Source organism: Trichechus manatus, unplaced genomic scaffold (assembly GCF_000243295.1).
Source record: "Trichechus manatus latirostris isolate Lorelei unplaced genomic scaffold, TriManLat1.0 scaffold00159, whole genome shotgun sequence".
NCBI classification, from domain to species: domain Eukaryota; kingdom Metazoa; phylum Chordata; class Mammalia; order Sirenia; family Trichechidae; genus Trichechus; species Trichechus manatus.
In genome coordinates this window covers 6051622-6071298 of record NW_004444095.1, presented here as the reverse complement: position 1 = coordinate 6071298, position 19677 = coordinate 6051622, and the positions used below count along the sequence as shown (strand labels likewise).

At 36.4% G+C, this 19677-nt stretch overlaps 1 protein-coding gene across 1 annotated transcript in view; it reads left to right on the top strand.

The window, feature by feature from the left end:
- The window catches only part of CFAP47 (cilia and flagella associated protein 47), a 431188-nt gene that overhangs the window by 193865 nt on the left and 217646 nt on the right, over positions 1 to 19677 (top strand). Inside the window, exons 36-39 of the mRNA XM_023740562.1 lie at positions 524 to 658; positions 4056 to 4171; positions 7140 to 7290; positions 9482 to 9570. Of these exons, the coding sequence (XP_023596330.1) occupies positions 524 to 658; positions 4056 to 4171; positions 7140 to 7290; positions 9482 to 9570 (491 nt within the window). The remainder of the gene's footprint in view (positions 1 to 523; positions 659 to 4055; positions 4172 to 7139; positions 7291 to 9481; positions 9571 to 19677) is intronic.

Here is a 19677-nt window from a genome sequence, read left to right as displayed (position 1 = left end):
ACCTACTACTTGCCTCCTCTTATCTTATGAAAAATACAAATTTCACTTCTTTCCTGAATAAACACTATTCATATTCATTTCCTTGCCTTATAGTGCTTTGCCTTTCTGATAGAATACATTCTTTTCCTCACCCAAAACACAACCTATTTAAAATCCTAGCATTCTTCATGGCACAGCTCAAGTGCCACCTCCTGTGGTTTTTCTTCTACTGCTTTATATGCTACTTTAAGGCAGGGATGATGTACATAGTATTTTCTCTGAGCTCTGACTAGCTTTTATGGGGTCTTTGAGGCCGTGAGATCAGTTTTCTACTTAAAACACATCTAATTAATTTTTTAACTCTTAGGCCAGTATCTTCTCATTCACCTCAATATGCTGTAGGTTATTTTTGTGTTTTGGTGTCATTGCCAATCAGTAATGTTTTAAAATAATTCAATAATCGATATACTATGTTTTACCTCTTTTTATGTATTTTAATTTATCAGTATATGCTCTAATTTGTATTTCTCTTCTTTGAAACTAGGCCACTGACATCTTTGACCCAAATCCAATTCTGATGCTCATGCTTTGTGTCTACATGTATGAAAGACTTCCTACATACCTCCCCAAGAAGGTGGTGCCCTTTCATTGTAGTCTGCATGACACTGTGCTAAGACAGGTATGGAGACCTTTGGGGCCAACATACATGTGGAGTTAAGCACTTAAGAGAAGTTTTAGATATTTCTTTCACAACCCAAAATTAAGAGTCCCTGGGTGGTACAGACAGTTAAGCACTCAGCTATCAACTGAAAGGTTGGCAGTTCAAATCCATGCAGAGGCACTTCAGAAGAAAGGCCTGGCAATCTACTTCTAAAAGTCATGGCCATTGAAAACCCTGTGGAGCACAGTTCTACTCTAAAGCACATAGGGTCACCATGAGTCAGAATCTACTTGATAACAACTGGTTTGGTTTTTGATTTGAGCAATAGGATGCTTGTATAGCCACAATAATGGATTCAAACATACTAATGATCATGAAGATGGCACAGAACCAGGCAATGTTTTGTACTGTTATACATAAGGTCGCCATGTGAAAGCTAACTCAAAGACAACTAACAACATCTGTTTATCTATGTATCTGTTCAGCCCTGGTGACACAGGTTAAGCGCTGGGCTATTAATTGAAAGGTTAGCTGCTCTGTGGGAGAAAGACATGGCAATCTGTTTCTATAAAGATTACAGCCTTGGAAATCCTATTGTGCAGTTCTACTCTGCACTGTAGGGTCACTATGAGTCGGAATTGACTTGACGGCACAAAACAACAACATCTGTCTGTCTGTCTGTCTATCTAGCTATCTATCCAATCAGCCTTAGCAAAGGTTGTTACTTCTAAGCCTAAGGTCTAGAAAAGTGAAAGGAATAGCTTTTGGTCCATAATAATCACCACCTGCAATGAAAATGATTACCCCTGCTTTCACATTCATGAAATTAATGGGATTTGGGAAGGTGGAGAGTGAAAGTTAAGCTCTTTTGAAGGGCCAGTCCTCCCAGGCCACTTGAGATCAATTTCATTCACGAAAGGACTGACACTGTAAGTGGAAACTTATTATTTGAATGTTCTCAGCTTTCCTTTAGGTAGCGGTTTACACACACCCAGATGGATTTTGTTCAAAGAGGATGTAGAAAGGGAGGTAATAATGAAAAGTGCTCCAGGTCCACCTAATTCCCACAGAATGTTTTTATATATTGAAGCCACTAAATGCGTAACAGTGTGTTATTTACTTTTCAGAAAAAATTGAAAACCAAATTTCTGAGTCCTGTGCCTAATAACATTTCTATATAAATATGTCCATGTTTGTAAGTTTTCTCTTTGGTGGGGAAATATCTTGTCAGGTACATTGTTTTTCAAACCATTTTTTCTTATTAACACTTATTAAATATTTTCTGGCAATTTTAAATAGCTTATATGTAGACAAGACTGTTCCTGCTGCTAGTTTTCATAGCCTTGCACCACATCTATAGGTCTCTCCATGCTTCTTTCTCAACACTATAAGTTGACATGATCATATCTGTGTAATAGGCAATTTACCCTTCAGTCACATTTATGTTTATTCCTTTTCCTCAGGCTGTTGTTATATATTCCTGCTCATATTTTTTGAGGGGGATAAGTTTATACTTTCAGTGCAAAGCTTGCCCATATTTGGTTCAAAAATTATGTTCTAGTGATCTGTAATTGGTAATTGTGACCTCTTTGATAAAATAACTTTGTAGCCTCTGTGACAGTCTGACTAATGGCGGATAAGGATTCAGTTAAGAATTGAGAAAATCTCAGGTTCTTGTCTCAAAGTATAAAGGGCTCAGTTTAAAGAAAGGAAAGCATCTCTATTATGATTTTTTGTTAGAAAATATTGAGGCATTATCCCTTTTATTTAATTTTATATCTTTCCATTTTTGTTAGTAAACTCGTTGCCGTTGAGTGTCATAGAGGACACGGTGAAACTGCCCCCTAGGGTTTCCAAGGAGTGGCTGGTAGATTCGAACTGCTAAACTTTTGGTTAGCAACTGAGCTCTTAATCACTGTGCCACCACTAAGAGATACATAAAATTTTGGAACCGGCAGAAAACATAGCGATCAAATAGTGCAGTGACATTTTTCTGACACTCTTTTGTTTTTGAAGCAACTGAATTTTCTTTTTATTAAGTTTGAAACAAAATTTACAGTTGACCACAGATGAATTCACCACCTTTTTTGTCATAGATTTAATGAGACTGAATGGTTTCCCTAAGGTCTCAGGGCTGGTTATGATTATGGGAGTTCCAGGACTTTAACCAATAACAGTTTGTAGTGAATCTACTATGATTTCAACATTTCCTTCCATAAAATGGAAATTCACTCTCTCGGACTTAAAATCACCAGATCTCTTAAGAGACACTGGAGTTCTTGGGTAGTGCAAATGGTTAATGCACTCAGCTACTAACCGAAAGTTTGGAGATTTGAGTTCACCCAGAGGCACCTCGGAAGAAAGGCCTGGTGATCTACTTCCAAAAAAATCAGCCATTGAAAACTCTATCTAGCATAGTTCTATTTTGACACACATGGGACCACTATGAGTTGGAATCAACTCGACAGCAACTAGTTTTTCTTAATGAACACCAGAAATACATCCATACATACATAAATTTAAAGAAAAAGAAAACCTACTAGGCTGATCTTGCTTCCATTATAATTGGTATCTATAAGTTGGCGAGCAGCCTGAGATTCCCAAATCTTTGAGGAAGCTGAAGGCAGGAACTCTTTAGCAACAACATGCTTGTTCTGATAGTTACCAAAATTGCCATTGAACTATAAAAGTAGTTAATTTAATCTTTCAGTACATCTCTACCATACTGCCCACGATTTATTATAACCACACATCGCATTAGTTTTTTAGGCATCACCTATCCATGACTACAATTTCTAGACTTTCTAAATTCCAGGCACCTTTTCTTCACTCTACATCATCCAATCTTCTCTCTTTTTCCAGGTTTTTTCCCTCCTCTGACTCAGTACTTTCCATAATACCCTTGAATTTTTCCTGTTATATGTGTTTTAATCTCCATTATATTTTACATAAACACCTGTAGTCTCAAATTTTTCAAGAAACTCTCACTAGAAATGAAGTAGCCCATTCTCTAATATTCTCTATATCTCTGGCTCGGGATGGAAGGGACAAGGGATAGGACAGCCAATCACTAGCAAAACGACTGCTTCTAGACCTGACCACCATCATCTCCAGCCTAGACTTTTGTTTTTAAACCTACACTCCTTATGATACTTTCTCCATAAACCATCTATAGTAGTATCCTTTCTGTGAATCAGATTATGTACGTTCTCTGTTTAAAATCCTCCAATGGTTTCCCTATGCAATAAGAATAAAATCAAAGTTGAAGTTGCTAATTTTGACCTTCAAACCTTTGATGGTCACATGCTTTTTCATCTGCCATCTCCTTGCTGGAAACTGTCTTTGATAAAAAGAAGAACTGTTACGCTTCTATAATTTTTAAACTCATGATCGCATTTCATACCTTCTTCCATAGGTTCTACTGAAAAATTCAAGCTTGAAAAACTTAGTGTATAATGCTACAATTATTGGAAGAGATGCTGCTGACTTCTCACTCTCCCAAACAGGGAATGTTGTGACCATTTCTCCAAAGTAAGTAACTTTTTTTTTCGATTTTACTTTCTTGAACATATAAAACCTAGAAATTTAATGTTTATTATTCCTATAAAAGAGTAACTTGGATATTTTTAATTGATAGATATGTAATGAAAAGACCACTATTCAGATATAGGTATTCATGTTTTTCTGAGGTACTTTGCCCATTGTATTAAAGCAATTCTAACAATACAAAACCGCTGCTTTTTATGTATGAATTTAATTTCTTTGCATGCATGTAGGTCATAAAGATTAAAAAAATGAGTTGTTAGTTTATCTCTTATGGTTCTGTTTAGCAGAAAATTGGAACCAGTTCATGCTTCAATTTTATACACACACACACACACACACACACACACACACACACACACATATGTAGGCCAGACAAGCAAAGACATAAGGATATAATTTGGCAATTGTTTTAATTGTAATGTGTGCACACGACTAGAAGAACATGGAAGAATAAGCTCCTGAATGTTCTTGGTGAAACCAGAGAAGGGTTCACAGAAAAGACTGCATAATTCTCAATATATATGGAAAACAATTATTTACTTTTCTATATGCATTCTCTTTTGTAGACTTGAATATTATTGTTAGATGGTTCCTTAAGTGTCTCTTTAGCTAGGCGAAATAATTTCATGTTCTTTGGTTTTAACAAATAAACCAAAAACCAAACCCATTGCCTTCCAGTGGATTCCAACTCATAGCGACCTTATAGGACAGAGTAGAACTGCCCCATAGGGTTTCCAGGGAGCGGCTGGTGAATTCGAACTGCCAACCTTTTGGTTAGCAGCTGAGCTCTTAACCACTGTGCCACCAGGGCTCCTTTTACAAATTGGACTTGGAAAATATTTTGTCTTCTTTAACAAAAAGGCAATCCTGAGCTTTATCATTATCAGATATTGTATGATTTCCTACCTATGTGTACCACATAACTGCCACAGATTTTGTCCAATTCACAATTAACAGAGGTTCTTTCTGCCAGCTTCAAATTTAAATTCCCAGAGATATCATTTATATAAATAAGATTAACAGCTACACCAGCATATAAATAAATGTTTATGTCTGCATATAACTCGATGCGTAAATTTAGCTGTAACCATATAGTGACTGTCCTAAAAGTGAAAGGACAGCCTTAGAAAACCATTGTGTTTCTTTTCTTTTTTTCCTCATTATTGTCATTGAGCCATATGGGCACTGACATGGATATGTTATGTAGTTATTCTCTATCTTTTCCAACAGCCACCTTGAAGTAGCTTACAAAGTACATGTAATATCATAGAGATTTTTTTTTTAATGAGGTAGAGGCAACTGTGGTGCAGCAGTTAAGTGCACGGCTGCTAACCAAAAAGTCAGTAGTTCAAACCCACCAGCCGCTCCTTTGAGAAAGATGTGGCAGTCTGCTTCCGTAAAGATTTACAGCCTTGGGAATGCTGTGGGGGCAGTTCTCCTCTTTCCTTATAGAGTCGCTATGAGTCGGAATCGACTTGGCGGCAACTGGTTTATTTCCAAATCTACGCATCCTAAGAGAAGACAGTAGTTGTTAGTCTGCACAAGAGAATAACTGTGCTATGATATATAATGCTAACAATGGTAAAAGCCAGAGTAAAAACGAAGGTCAGATTTCCCTGAGATCTAGTACCCACAGCTGTGTCAAGGCAAGGCTGAAAGTTGCAGTCAGTGAAGCCATTGTAGGTTCATACAGTGTATTACTTATATATAAACAGTGAAAGCAAGAGTAGTCAAAGGTGCCAGATCCCCATGTCCTTTGTGCAGGACAGCACTGAAACAAAAGGGGTTTGATGACTACATCATGGATGGTAGGATGCTCTGTTGCTGAGGAGCCAATTTAATGCTGCAACTAAGCAACTGTACAGCCTGTAGCTGTACCCTAAGGTGTTCCTGGGTGGCACAAATGGTTAAGCTCTCCACTACTAGATGAAAGGTTGGCAGTTCAAACTCACCCAGAGGTGTCTTCAGAAGATAGGCCTGGACATCTGCTTCTGAAAGGTCACAGCTTTGAAAACTCGATGGAGCAGTTCTATTTTGCATACATGGGGTTGCTATGAGTCAGAATCCACTTAGTGACAACTAGCAACAACAACAACAGCAGTACCCTAAAGAGGGTGAGGCAGCAAACCTCATACCTCATCAGAATCCAGGAGGCAATGTGAAACTGTCTTCTGACAATCTCTCAGGGGAGATAATGAGAAATGAGGCAAATGAGAAATGGTCTTTTAGTTGCTCTTCATGAGCCTCCGTTCTCTTCTGTTAAGGGAAGATCACTTTCTGCCAAGACTTTTATCAGCTGCAGTTAAGCCATGTATATGTAGTCTATGTGGAGTCATGCCGGGTTACCAGGGTACCATGCACTGCAGGCTAGTAAGTAAATTTCCTCCAAGTCCATAAACTCTTTACCATTACACTATATTTTAGACTACCAAGTTAAAGATTAAGCAAGATGAGCATGTTTTCTTTAGTCCTTCTTTTAATTAACAGTTTATTTTTAATAAAAACATGCTACTAATGTATTATTTGAATTTGAGCTTTGAATGTTATTTTCAACAATGCTTTACATATTTTTTGAATTCTTATTCTTTCTTATCTTTTTCTCCATGTGAGCAAAAACCAGTGACATGACTAAGAATTTGCCTAAAGAGTAGCACAGAATGTCGTATGAATTTCACACAAAAAATGCGTATGTGATTTTCTGTGACTAGCTGTTAGAAAATCCAATGTTTGGTAGATTATGTGTACATTTGTAAGTTAACTTTATATTTTACAGGAGGGATCAAGATGTCTTAACTGGCAACAATAACTAGATAGTAGACATCCTGAGATCTGCAAAAGCCTTTTATTTTGTAGAAATGAACACATTACATAATGTAGACACTGGGCACAAGGTCTTAATAAATGCTTGTTGATTGTATTTTTAAACTGAAGTATGTTACCTTTTATTAAATAGGAACCAAATTGAAATCACTGTGAAGTTCACCAGCCGCTTTCTCCATCCGGCTGAAGCTTCACTGCTATTAATTTCAAAACCTAAGAATACAGTTGGAGGCGCTACGATGACTTTTGCTCTGAGGGGAGAAGTCCTCAATTTCAAACCTATTGTAAGTAAATGTTATCTATATTTGTATGGATTTTCTGCTCTTCTCAGGCCATGGAGTGTTGCAAACTCAGTTATAGTCTGAATTATATCTCTAGGTAGCTCTCATTCCTTGAGATCATGTGTGTGTGTAGACACCAGAAGGGCATATATTTACACGCACATGATTCTTGGCTTCTATGTCTTCCACAATGTTGCTCTAATATACTTTCTTGGAAATAAGTGTCTAATTTTATAATAGAAGTTGAAAGAAATTGTATGGAGTATTACTTTATGGTCAGCATGTTAAAATTATTTTTGTTCTTTTCATGAAGAAACCATTCACTATACACATAGAAACTCAAATGCGCTTCTGCCATGGGGACTGTGACTTAAGTTAAAGGAGTCCCTGGGCCTGTGTCTTATATTGTTTTATTTGGATTAAGCCTTATTGGCTTGTGTAGCAAAGAATACGTTTCTATTTCTGACAGGAACATTTCTCAGTTTATCTTGAATGTCCTGTGGAGCAAATCCATTATAAAGATAATGTCAAGGTTGGAATTTATTGAGAGGTGATGATGTTCCAGAAAGAGTTCTAAGTGTTTATATCTCAAAGGGTGGCGAGATGGATTTTGAAATCTGTATAAAATGATTGTATTATTATTATGGTTAATGTTTAGTAGACATTACCATATCTAAATTTTTTTTTCTACCATGGATGTATGGTAAAAGAACAAGTCAATTTGTTATGTTGCCAGATTCCCCTGTGGATTATAAAGAATTTTAGGTGGACGGGGACAAGAGTGGGAAATAGAGAAAGCGATGCTGGGAGGGTTGAATGGCGGCCAGATGAGTGAGAAGCTCCCATTGACCGAGGGGCTTATTAGATAATGACACCCAGGACAGGAAGTGGGAATTCCATTGTCACTGAGATGTGTGTTATGATCTCTTAACTGTCTCCTGAATAATTTGTGTGAGAAGGTTGAGAAGTTTAAGTGTTCATCAACACTTAAACTTCTTAAGCTTCTCTCACAAATGCTTTGAAACGCGACACAACTTTGCTACATGTGGCTAAGAGAAATGGCTGAATTTAGCTTTCATTAACCTGGTTCTGAAGAAGAAAAACCGACTCCTGAAGCCAATGTGGTCCCTGTTTATTTCCCCCATCTGCCCTCTCAGGGTGTTAAGTCAGAGAAGGTGGATTGTATAATAATGGAGAAATAAAACAAGGCAAGAATATGATCAGTCTAAAAATGTAGAAGTCCTTGTAATTTTTTCTTCATGGAAGTGTTGCTGGGTGGAAACCTCAGGTTCTTCTCTGCTTGACTTGTTACAGCCCATAAACAAACGGCCAAGGTGGGGGATCAGAAAGATGCCTTTCTTTCTGTTGTGCAAGGAAAGGAGCAATTGGGGCTGTTGCCTCCAAGTTTGCTTGCAGGCAGCTTAGGGAGGTGAGCTTTTGCAGAGAGCAGACCAGGGAATGCAAATTAATCATGAATATTCAGGATCGACTTTCACCTAGGCTCTCAGAGCTTGGTGATGACTATGCATTTTCTTTACACAAGGGTTCCATCCCCCAGGATAGGGGAAGAGGTTGATTTTCATTCATGACATTGTTAAGTCTGCACTCAGAGGCAGGTTGAGGCCATCTATGGCCGGTTCTGTGGTTAATTTGTCAAGGACAATTTCAGAAGAGCAGTTTATTCTGCTCAGTGTAGAAGGATAGGCCAGAGCAAGTGTCTCTTAGAAGGTTTGGGCTCTGAGGCTGCCTGCCTCAGAAGTCCACTGGGTAATTATAAGAACAGGCAGTCCACGCTCTTGCACACTCATAAACATGCTTATTTTCTCTCTCTCTCTCTGCTGCCTCTTTCTTATGTCGTATATATTAGGTATATGATTGATTAATTTTAACTGCAAAATCATGTTCAGTTGTAAACAAAATCGATTTTAAGGAAATTAATTTGTAAGAAAAATATTTTGACAAGTAGTTTAGTTAACAAGCACAGTACTATGGATGAGTGGTCAGATAAAACATGTTTTTATCCTTTCCCACTCAGATTTTAGCAGTACAATATTTGTGGGAAAAGGGGAATTATATAAATTAGTATCAGTGTAATATTTAAATGGAAAGCTTTAGACTTTTTTAAGTTTGTATTTTATACTTCAGGATATTCATTTTTCTTGTTATGATTTAGTTTTTTTTTTCTTTACTTTAGGATATTATAAAATGCAAAACTCCATGTTATCAATGGAAAGAAATCACTGTCAAAGTTAAAAGCCATTTCCAAACTGCTGGGGACTTCAAGTAAGTGATTGTTTGAGTGTAAATTCATTGCAGTTATCCACCTCCAGTCTTAACCGAAATATGTAATTTTCTTCATCTCTTCAACCTGAACGATTCTGAGGAGAAATGACATTCTTAAAAACTTATAAGCATCATCAGATAAAAATGAGCAAATAATGAAGGTAAAACAATTTTCCTTGAAATGCTATTTGATCTATATAAAGCTGACTGATCCATTCAAATTTATAAATTTTGTCTACAAACTTTTTCTTTGCTAAGATTCAGTGCTCTTTCATTATTTTAAATTTATAGTAGCCTTTTTATTTCTAATTTTATTCCATCTGTTAAAATCCGCAACTGAACTATTGATTCAACAGAAAATGCACTTTTACTTAGGGCATCATGGTTAATTAGTACTGCACGTTCAATATACATGTGCCCATCTTGAGATTTAAAAAAAAAAAAAAGATTGGAGATGAAAAGACAACAAAATACTTGGACATCATTTAAGGACGTACCAGACAAATAACTCGTACTAAACGTGTACTAAATGAATTTGTTAAAATTCCTACAATTTTGTATGTGGAGGAAGAAGATGGATGATGATACCTTATATACTGCTTAAATTATGACCTATACTTGCCCCAGCTTTAGAAATCAAATCCCCAGAACAATATCTAAGTTGAGACCTGAAAGTTATACATATGATTATGTTTTAGCTTTTGAAAATTTCCAGTTCTTTTAAATACTGTGTGCATAGATTTTTACATTTTCTTATTAACAATATGAATCATCGTGGAGAAAACAAAAATTCTTTTGTTGAAAGAATCATTTGTGACTTTATGTTTCTCATGTCCATGTGAGGGAGAACTGTAATATTCTTAAAGGGTTACACTGGAGTATAAGGAACAAAAAATGTCAGAATATGTGACATTAATCTGGTATTGACGTACGCCCTTAAATGAACCAAATGTCTGACTGCAGTTCTTCAGAGAAAAACAAGATCAAACATGCTTAGCCTTGCATTCTAGTGTTAAAGCAGAAGGAAAATCTCAAAGTTCCAAGAGTTGGGAGAATATTGTAGTTATATATTTCCCCCAGATTTGGTAATATCTTATTTTTTGATGATTTATCTTAGACGGAATTAAAATTATTACTTCTTGTGAGGAGAGTGGTGTTTGGTAGAGTACCAGATAAGTTAGTTGGCATAGTGTGAGGTAAGGGTCTAACTTCATTCTTTGCATGTGGCAATCCAGTTGTCCAAGAAACATTTAAAAAGAATGTATTGTGGTAAAGTATATGTAACAAAATATTTGCCATTTTAACTATTTTTAATTTTACAATTCAGTGGCATTAATTATATTCACTGTGCTATGCAACCATAACCACTATTCATTTTCAAATGTTTTTCACTACTGAAAACAGAAACTTAAGTAATAACTCCCCATTTCCCCGTCCCCTCAGCCCCTGGTAACCACTAATGAACTTTTGTCTCTATGCATTTGCCTATTTTAGATATTTCTCACAATATTTTGTCCTTTTCTGTCTGACTTATTTTGTTCAGCATATTGTTTTCCAGGTTCATCCATGTTGTAGGATGTATCAGAAATTCATTTCTCTTATGGCTAAATAATATTCTATTGTATGGATATACCGCATTTTGTTTATCCATTCATCTGTTTATGAACACATAAACAGAGTTGTTATGTGTTGATAAGCACATAAAAAATGTTGTTTCCACCTTTTGGCTGTTGTGAATAATACTGCAGTGAACATTGGTGTTCAAGCCTGAGTCCCTGCTTTCAAGTCTTTTGGGTATAAAACTCGGAGTGAAATTGCTGAGTCATATGGTAGTTCTAGTTTAACTTTTTGATGAACCTCCAAACTGTTTTCCAGAACAGCTGAAGGATTTATCCCTAAGTATTTCATTCTTTTTAATGTATTATAAATGGAATTATTTTCTTAATTTCATTTTCAGGTTGTTCATTGCAAGAGTATAGAAATACTGTTGATTTTTGTACTTTGATCTTTTATCTTGCAACATTTCTGAACTCATTTATTAGTTTTAATAGTTTTAGAATAGAGTCCTTAAGATTTTCTATATATGAGGTCATGTCATCTGCAAATATAGTTTTACTTCCTCCTTCCCAATCTGGATACATTTTACTTACGTTTCCTGCTTTATTTGCCTGGCTAGAACCTCCAGTTGGATGTTGACTAGAAGTGGCAAGATTGGCCATCTTTATCTTGTTCTTGATCGTAGGATAGAAAAGGATCCTGTTTCTCACCATTGTATGTTAGCTGTGTGTTCTTCAGAGATGCCCTTTATCAGTATGAGTTATTTTCCTTCTATTTCAAAGTTGTTAAGGGCTTTTTATAATTCAAGTGTGTTAGATTTTTTTCAAATAAATTTTGTATCGAGATTATCATGTGATCTTTGTTTTTTATTCTATTAATATGATACATTACATTAATTGATTTTTATATGTTAAAAACTAGCCTTGAATTCCTGGGAGAAATCCCACTCCTTCATTTTATTACTTTTGTAGGTTTGCCATAACAAAATATCAGAAATTTGGTGGCTTACAGGAAGAGAAACTTATTGTTTCACAGTTGTGTAGGATATGAGTCCAAAATCAGGGTGTCAGCTGTATACATTCCTTCTGAGGGCTCTGAGGGAGAGTCTGTTGCATGCCTCTCTCCTAGCTTCTGATGATGGCGGGAAATCCTTGGCGTTCTGTGACATTCCTTGGCTGGCAGCTGATTTCTGCCTCCATGGTCACATGACTGTCTTTCTTCTTTGTCTCTGTGTATCTTCCCTTTTATAAGGACACCAATATTATTGGATGGACTCTCCCCACTTCAGTAATGACCTCATGTTGAATTAGCTGATAACATCTTCAAAATTTTCCTTTCTAGTGATGTCTTTGTGTGATTTTGGCATCAGGGTATTACTGATCCCATAAAATAAGTGAGAGATATTCTCTTCTATTTTTTTGAAAAATGTTAAAACAAAAATCATATTAAGCCAATAATAGAAGTTGATTGAAGTTTATTTAATATATGATTTACCAATCGGAGCAACATTTCCAACTAGAGGGTCAAAAAAGTTCCCAAGAAGAAAAATCTTTTACAGATTCTTATACTTATCACTAGTAATCATACATTTCCATGGAAACAAGGCCAGAATAACTTGTGGGCATGCAGCATTCTCTTGAAGAATAATTCAGATAATTACTGACTTACCCTAAAACATAGCTGTAGTCTGACCTTTGCAGTTTCTGTTGTTGAAACTGCACATAGATGATTTTTTAAAAGAGCACAATGTCTAAGGCAAACGTTCTTTACTAATTGGTGCAGTGCTTAAAGCAATCGACTGCTAACTGAGAGGTCGGCAGTGGCTCTGTGGGTGAAACGTGGCAGTCTGCTTCTGTAGAGATTTACAGCCTTGGAAACTCTACGGAGTCACTATAAGTCGGAATCAACTCAATGGCAGTGGGTTTGGTTTTTTTGGTATTGTTTGACTTAAAGGTTACTTTTAGGAAGCCAGTTTTCTAAAGGCTCAAGGTTCAAAGATTATCTCAGGGTGGTAGCTTGGATGGGTCACCTCAGCCTCCATGAAATCCAGAAATCTGAATTTCACAAGAATTAAAAACTCTGTTCCTCAAAAGTTTGTGAAAAGTTGGTATTAATTTTAACTTTAAATGTTTGTTAGAATTCACCAGTAAAGCCAATTGGGTTTGCAATTTTCTTTGTGGGTAGGGTTTGATTACTAGATAAATCTCTTTATTTGTCAAGAAGATTTTCAATTTCTTCATGAGTCAGTTTTGGTAGTTTGTGTTTTTCTAGGAATTTGTCCAATTTATCTGTGTTCTCTAATTTATTGGCATACAGTTATAATAGTATTCCTTTAGAATCTTATTTATTTCTGTAAGGGCAATGGTGATATTCCCTCTTTTATATGTACTATTAGTAATTTCAGTTGTCTTTTTTTTTTTGGTCAGTCTAGGTAAAGGTTTGTAATTTTGTTGATCTTTTCAAAGAACAAGCTTTATTGACTTTCTATATTATTCTATTCTCTATTTCATTAATCCCTGCTCTAATTTTTATTATTTCCTTTCTTCTTCTTGCCTTAGGTTTAGTTTGCTCTTCTTATTCCAGTGTTGTAACAGGAAAGGTTAGGTTATTGTTTTGAGAACTTTTTTTTAAAAAAAAAATAGATATTTACAGTATAAATTTCTCTCTAGCTACTGCTTTAGCTGCATCCCATAAGTTTTGGCATATTGCTTCTTCATACTCAATCATCCCAAAATATTTTCTAATTTCCCCTTCATTTTTTCACTTGATCCATTGATTATTTAGAAGTGTGCTGTTTAATTTCCACATAATTGTGAGTTTCCCAAGTGTCTTTTTGTTATCGATTTCTAATTTAACTCCACTGTAGTCCAAGAACGGAGCTCTGGTGGTGCAGTAGTTAAGAGTTGGCTATCAACCAAAAGGTCGGCAGTTCCAATCCACTAGCCACTCCTTGGAAACCTTATGAGACAGTTCTACTCTGTTCTGTAGAGTCGCTATGAGTCAGAATTGACTCGATGACAATGGGTTTGGTTTTTTAGGTAGTCCAAGAACATACTTTGTATTGTTTCACTCATATTAAATTTATCGAGGTTTGTTTTATTGCCTAGCATGTGGTCTATCCTGTATAATGTTCATGAGAAAAAAATGTGTATTCTGCTGATGCTGGGTGGCATGTTTAATAGACGTCTGTTAGGTCTAGTTGTTTTATAATGTTGTTTAGGTCTTCTGTTTTCCTTATTTGTCTTCTACCTAGTTCTAAACATTATTGAAGTACGATATTGAAGTCTCCCACTATTATTATTGAATTGTGTATTTCTCCCTTCTTTTCTGTCAGTTTTTGCTTCATGTATTTTAGTGCTCTGTTATTAGATGCAGATATGTTTATAATTGCTATATCTTCCTGCAGGATTGGCACATTCATTATTATATGTCCCTTTTAATCTATAGTAACTTTTTTTGTTTGTTTTAAAGTTTATTATGTCTGAAATTAGTATCGGCATTCAGGCTTCTTGTGTTTGATTTTTGTACAATATACTTTTTTCCATCCTTTTTCTTTCAAAGTATTTGTATCTTGAAATCTAAAGTGTGTTTCCTGATACAACGTATAGTTGTATCTTGAACTTCTGTATGCTCTGTTGCAAATTAAGTCTGTTTCTTTGGGAAGAGATTAGGAGTTATCTGTTTGTTTGTTTTAATTTTATTGTGCTTTGGTGAAAGTTTACAGCTCAAGTTCATTTCTCATTCAAAAATTTGTACATATATTGTTTTGTGACATTGGTTGCAATCCCCACAATGTGACAGCATGCTTCCCCTTTCCACCCTGGGTTTCTCGTGTCCATTGTCCAGTTCCTGTCCCTTCCTGCCTTCTTGTCTTGCTTTTGAACAGCAGTTTCCCACTTGGTTTCATATATTTCATTGAACTAAGGAGCATGTTCCTTGCGTATGTTATTTTTTGTTTTATAGGCTTATCTAATCTTTGTCTGAAAAGTGGGCTTCAGGAGTGGTTTCAGTTTTGAGTTAGCAGAGTGTCTGGGGGCCATAGTCTTGGGGGTTCCTCCAAGTCTCTGTCAGACCAGTAAGTCTGGTCTTTTTTCATGAATTTGAATTCTGTTCTACATTTTTCTCCCACTCTGTCCAGGGCTTTCTGTTGTGTTCCCTGTCAGGGCGGTTGGTGGTGGTAGCCAGCCAACATCTAGTTCTTCTGGGCTCAGGCTGGTGGAGTCTGTGGTTCATGTGTCTTTGGTTTTCTTCATTTTCCTTTGCGCCACATGGGATGGGACAAATACATGGCCACTCGCAAACTTTTAAGACCCCAGATGCTGCTCACCATAGTGGGATGTAGAACATTTTCTCTGAGAACTATGTTATGCCAATTGACCTAGATGTCCCGCAAGACTATGACCCCCAGCCCCCACCCCCAGCAACTTGGTCCTGCAAAGTGTTTGGATGTGTCTAGGAAACTTCTATGCTTTTGCTTTCGTCCAGTTGTGCTAACTTCCCCTATACTGTGTGTTGTCTTTCCCTTTATCAAAGTTGCGACTTGTCTTCTATCTTGTTAGTGATTTCCCCACCCTCTCCCTCCCTACCTTCGTGACCATCAAAGAATATTTTTTTCTGTGTGTAAACCTTTTCTTGAGTTCTTATAATAGTGGTCTCATACAATATTTGTCCTTTTGTGACTGACTTATTTCACTCAGCATAATGCCCTCCAGATTCATCTGTGTTGTGAGATGTTTCACATTGATTCATCATTGTTCTTGATGGTTGCGTAGTATTCCATTGTGTGTATGTACCATAGTTTGTTTATCCATTTATCTGTTGATGAGCGTTTAAGTTGTTTCCATCTTTTTGCTATTGTGAATAGTGCTGCAGTGAACATCAGTGTGCATCTGTCTAATCAGGAGTTATCTGTTTTAAGGCTTGCTTCTTCCCTCAGGAAAAACCTCTGAGCTATGACTTTGGAGCTGGGGATGGGAGCTGTGCACACATCTCTCTGATTGCTAGCCTCACTTTAGTTGCTGATCACTAGGTGGGGATCCAGTTGCCTTAGGTCCTGTAAGCTTGACTCTCCTTGTATGGGACCATGGCCTGCAAGCTGAGTCAAGGGTGATTGACATGCCAGTATTCTCAGTGGCATTGTACCCAAGGTAAAATCTCTGTCCCATAAGTGGGGTTGGGTAGAAAAAGGGTACCTCCACCTCTTGGTTGCACTCACCCAGAAATTAGCTTTAGCAACAGGTAGCTTGGGGCAGGATGAGAAATTTGATAATACTGTCCTTCCCCAGAAGACAGCCATCTCACTGGAAGCTGGGTGAAGAGAGAGCCCTGTGTTCTTGTCTGCAGTAGTCTAGAGTTTCCATCTTGCTGAGCTGAAAGAGGGGAGGGAAGGTGCAGTCTTGGTTCAAATACCATGGACTTTCCCTTTGCTTACTTAATGTTAGTAGATATCCTTGGATGGATGTTTCCTCATTTGCTGTATGCCCTTAGGACCAGAGGCTTTAAATGGTTGTTTTTTGTTTATTTTATAATTTTCACCAGTTTTTCTGGGGAGTGGGTCCATAGAGCTCCTCATGCTGTTAGGCTGGAACAATGCTTGTCTTAAATTATGCTTGTGTTTGTTATTAGTATAGCCACTGCAGTGTTCTTTTGGTTGCTATTTGCATGCTATGTTTTCCATCCTTTTATTTCAACCTATTTGTGTCTTTTAATCAAAAGTTTGTCTTTTTAAACTTTTATCCAATCTGTTTTTCATCCACTATGCTATTCTCTGCCTTTATATTGGAGTGCAAACTGGGTTGTCCTTCCTGGAACCTCAGATTGTGATCTTATTTGGAAATAGAGTCTTTGCAGATGTAATTAGTTAAGCTAGTAACTTAAGTAGCTTAAGAATTGAGCTACCTCAATTAAGAATTCAGTACAGTGTACCCTAAATCCAGTATGAATGGTGTCCTTATAAGAAAAGGAGAAGAGACACACACGAAGAACACCATGTAATGATGAAGGCAGAGATTGGAGTGATGTGCCTACAAGCCAAGCAACCCCAAGGAATGCTGGCAACACCAGAAGCTAAGAGAAAGGTATGGGACCAATTGTCCTCTAGAGCCTGTATGGAAAGTATGGCCCTGCCAATATCTTGATTTTAGACTTCTAACCTCCAGAAATGTGAAAGAATAAATTTTCATTATTTTAAGCCATCCCGTTTGTGTTAATTTGTTACAGTAGTCCTAGTAAACTAATACAGAGCTTAATGCATTTGCATTTAATGTAATTTCTGATAAGGTAGGATTTATATCTGACATTTTGATATATGTGTTCTACATGTCTTATATCTTTGTTCATCTATTTCTCCATTACTGCCGCTTTTGTGTTAGTTATTTTCTAGTATAACATTTTTATCCCCTCTTTGTTTATTTTACTATATGTTTTTTAAAGTTATTTATTAACTATTGGTGACTGTTAATAGTTACCTTGGAGATTACAATTAGTGTCTTAATTTAAAACAATATAACTTGGATTCATACCAACTTAATTTCAATAATGTTCAGAAACTTTGCTCCAATAAATATTTTTCCTACCCCCTCCTTAGTGTTGTTATTGTTATACCAATTATATCTTTACACATCAGAAGTCCTTTAAACAGTTTTATAATTATTAACTTATACTATTTTCTTTTAAATCTGAAATGAGAATAAAATAATTACAAAGAAAATACATTTATACTTAGTCTGGGTATTTGTTATACGCGGTTATCTTTATTGGTGCTTTTTATTTCTTTGTAAGGATTGAAGTTACCATCTAGTGTCCTTTCATTTCAGCCTGAAGGACTCTTTTAGTATTTCTTATTGGGCAGGTATGCTAGTGATCAATTTTCTCAGTTTTTGTTTATCTGGAAATGTCTTCATTTATCCTTCATTTTTGGAGGACAGTTTTGCTGTGTACAATATTTTTCATTGACAGCCTTTTTCTTTCAACATATTGAATATATCATCCCATTACCTTCTGTTCTCTAGGGAATCAGATGAGAAGTCAGTTGTTAATCTTATGGAGGAGCCATTGTAGGTGTAGAGTCATTTTTGTCTTACTGCTTTCAAGATTTTCTTTGTCTTTTGACAGTTTGAGGATGATGTGTCTAAGTGTGGATCACTTTAAGTTTATCCTGCATAGATTTCTTTGAGCTTCTTGGATATTTAAATTTTTTCATCAAATTTAGGAAGTTTTCATTCTTTACTTCTTCAAATATTCATTCTTCCTCCTTATCTCTCTCTCTTTTCTTTTTGGGACTTCCATTATGCATATGTTGGTATGTTCGATGGTGTCCCACAGGTCTCCGAGGCTCTGTTCATTTTTCTTCATTTTTTTTCTTTCTTTCTGCTACTCAGAATGGATAATCTGAATTGACCTATTTTCAAGTGCACTGATTCTTTCTCTTGTCATCTCAAATCTTTTGTTGAGGCATTCTAGTGATTTATGTATTTAATTTATTATACTTTTCCAATCCAGAATTTATAATTGGTTCTTTTGCATAATTTCTATCTCTTTATTGATATTCTCTATTTGTTGCGACATCGTTCTCATACTTTATTTCTTTAGAAATGATTCCTATTAGTTATTTCAACACATTTATAGTGGCTGATTTAAAGTCTTTTGTCTGGTAAGTCCAACATCTGGAATCCCTCAGGAATAGTTCCTATTGGCTGCTTTTTTTCTGTATATGGAACATATCTCCTTTCCTTTATATGTCTCATATATATTTTTGTTGTTGTTAAAACTGGACATTTTAAATACTATATATTATAGGTAATACAGCACCTCTGGGAATCAGTGCTTCACAGGGTTTGTTGGTTTTACTGTTTGATGTTATTGTTGTTGCAGCTGTCTGTTTATTTGGTAACTTTGCAGAACTGATTTCATAAAATCTATATTCCCTATATTGAAGAAGACTCTTAATGAGATGGATTGACACAGTGGCTGCAACAATGGGTTCAAGCATAACAACGATTGTGAGGATGGCACAGGACCGCGCAGCATTTCATTCTGTTGTGCATAGGGTCACTATGAGTTGGAACCAACTCGACGGCACCTAACAACACCAACATATTCTTTATAGGGTACAGACACTGAAATCTCTGCTTGGTTTGCTTTCTGGTCAACTAATGACTGGTCAGAGATTTCCCTAAATACCTTGAGCCAATAAAGCTTCCATTCTTTGCCAAGGGGCATGTTTTTATTGGGGCACACCTTCCATGCTCCAGCAGATAAAGACTCTGCCTTAGCCTTCACTTCTTACTTGCATAGGACCTCAAGGTCAATCAATAGTAAGATATTGGAGTCCTCTGAGGACCTTCCTGGGTATGGGCACAGCACTGCACGTGTGTACAGCCTTTTGAAAAACAAAAACTAAACCCGTTGCGGTCGAATTGGTTCCAACTCATAGCGACCCTATAGGGCAGAGTAGAACTGCCTCATAGGGTTCCCAAGGCTGTAACCTTTACAAAAGTAGACTGCCACATCTTTTTCCTGTGGAATAGCTGGTGGGTTTGAGCCACTGAC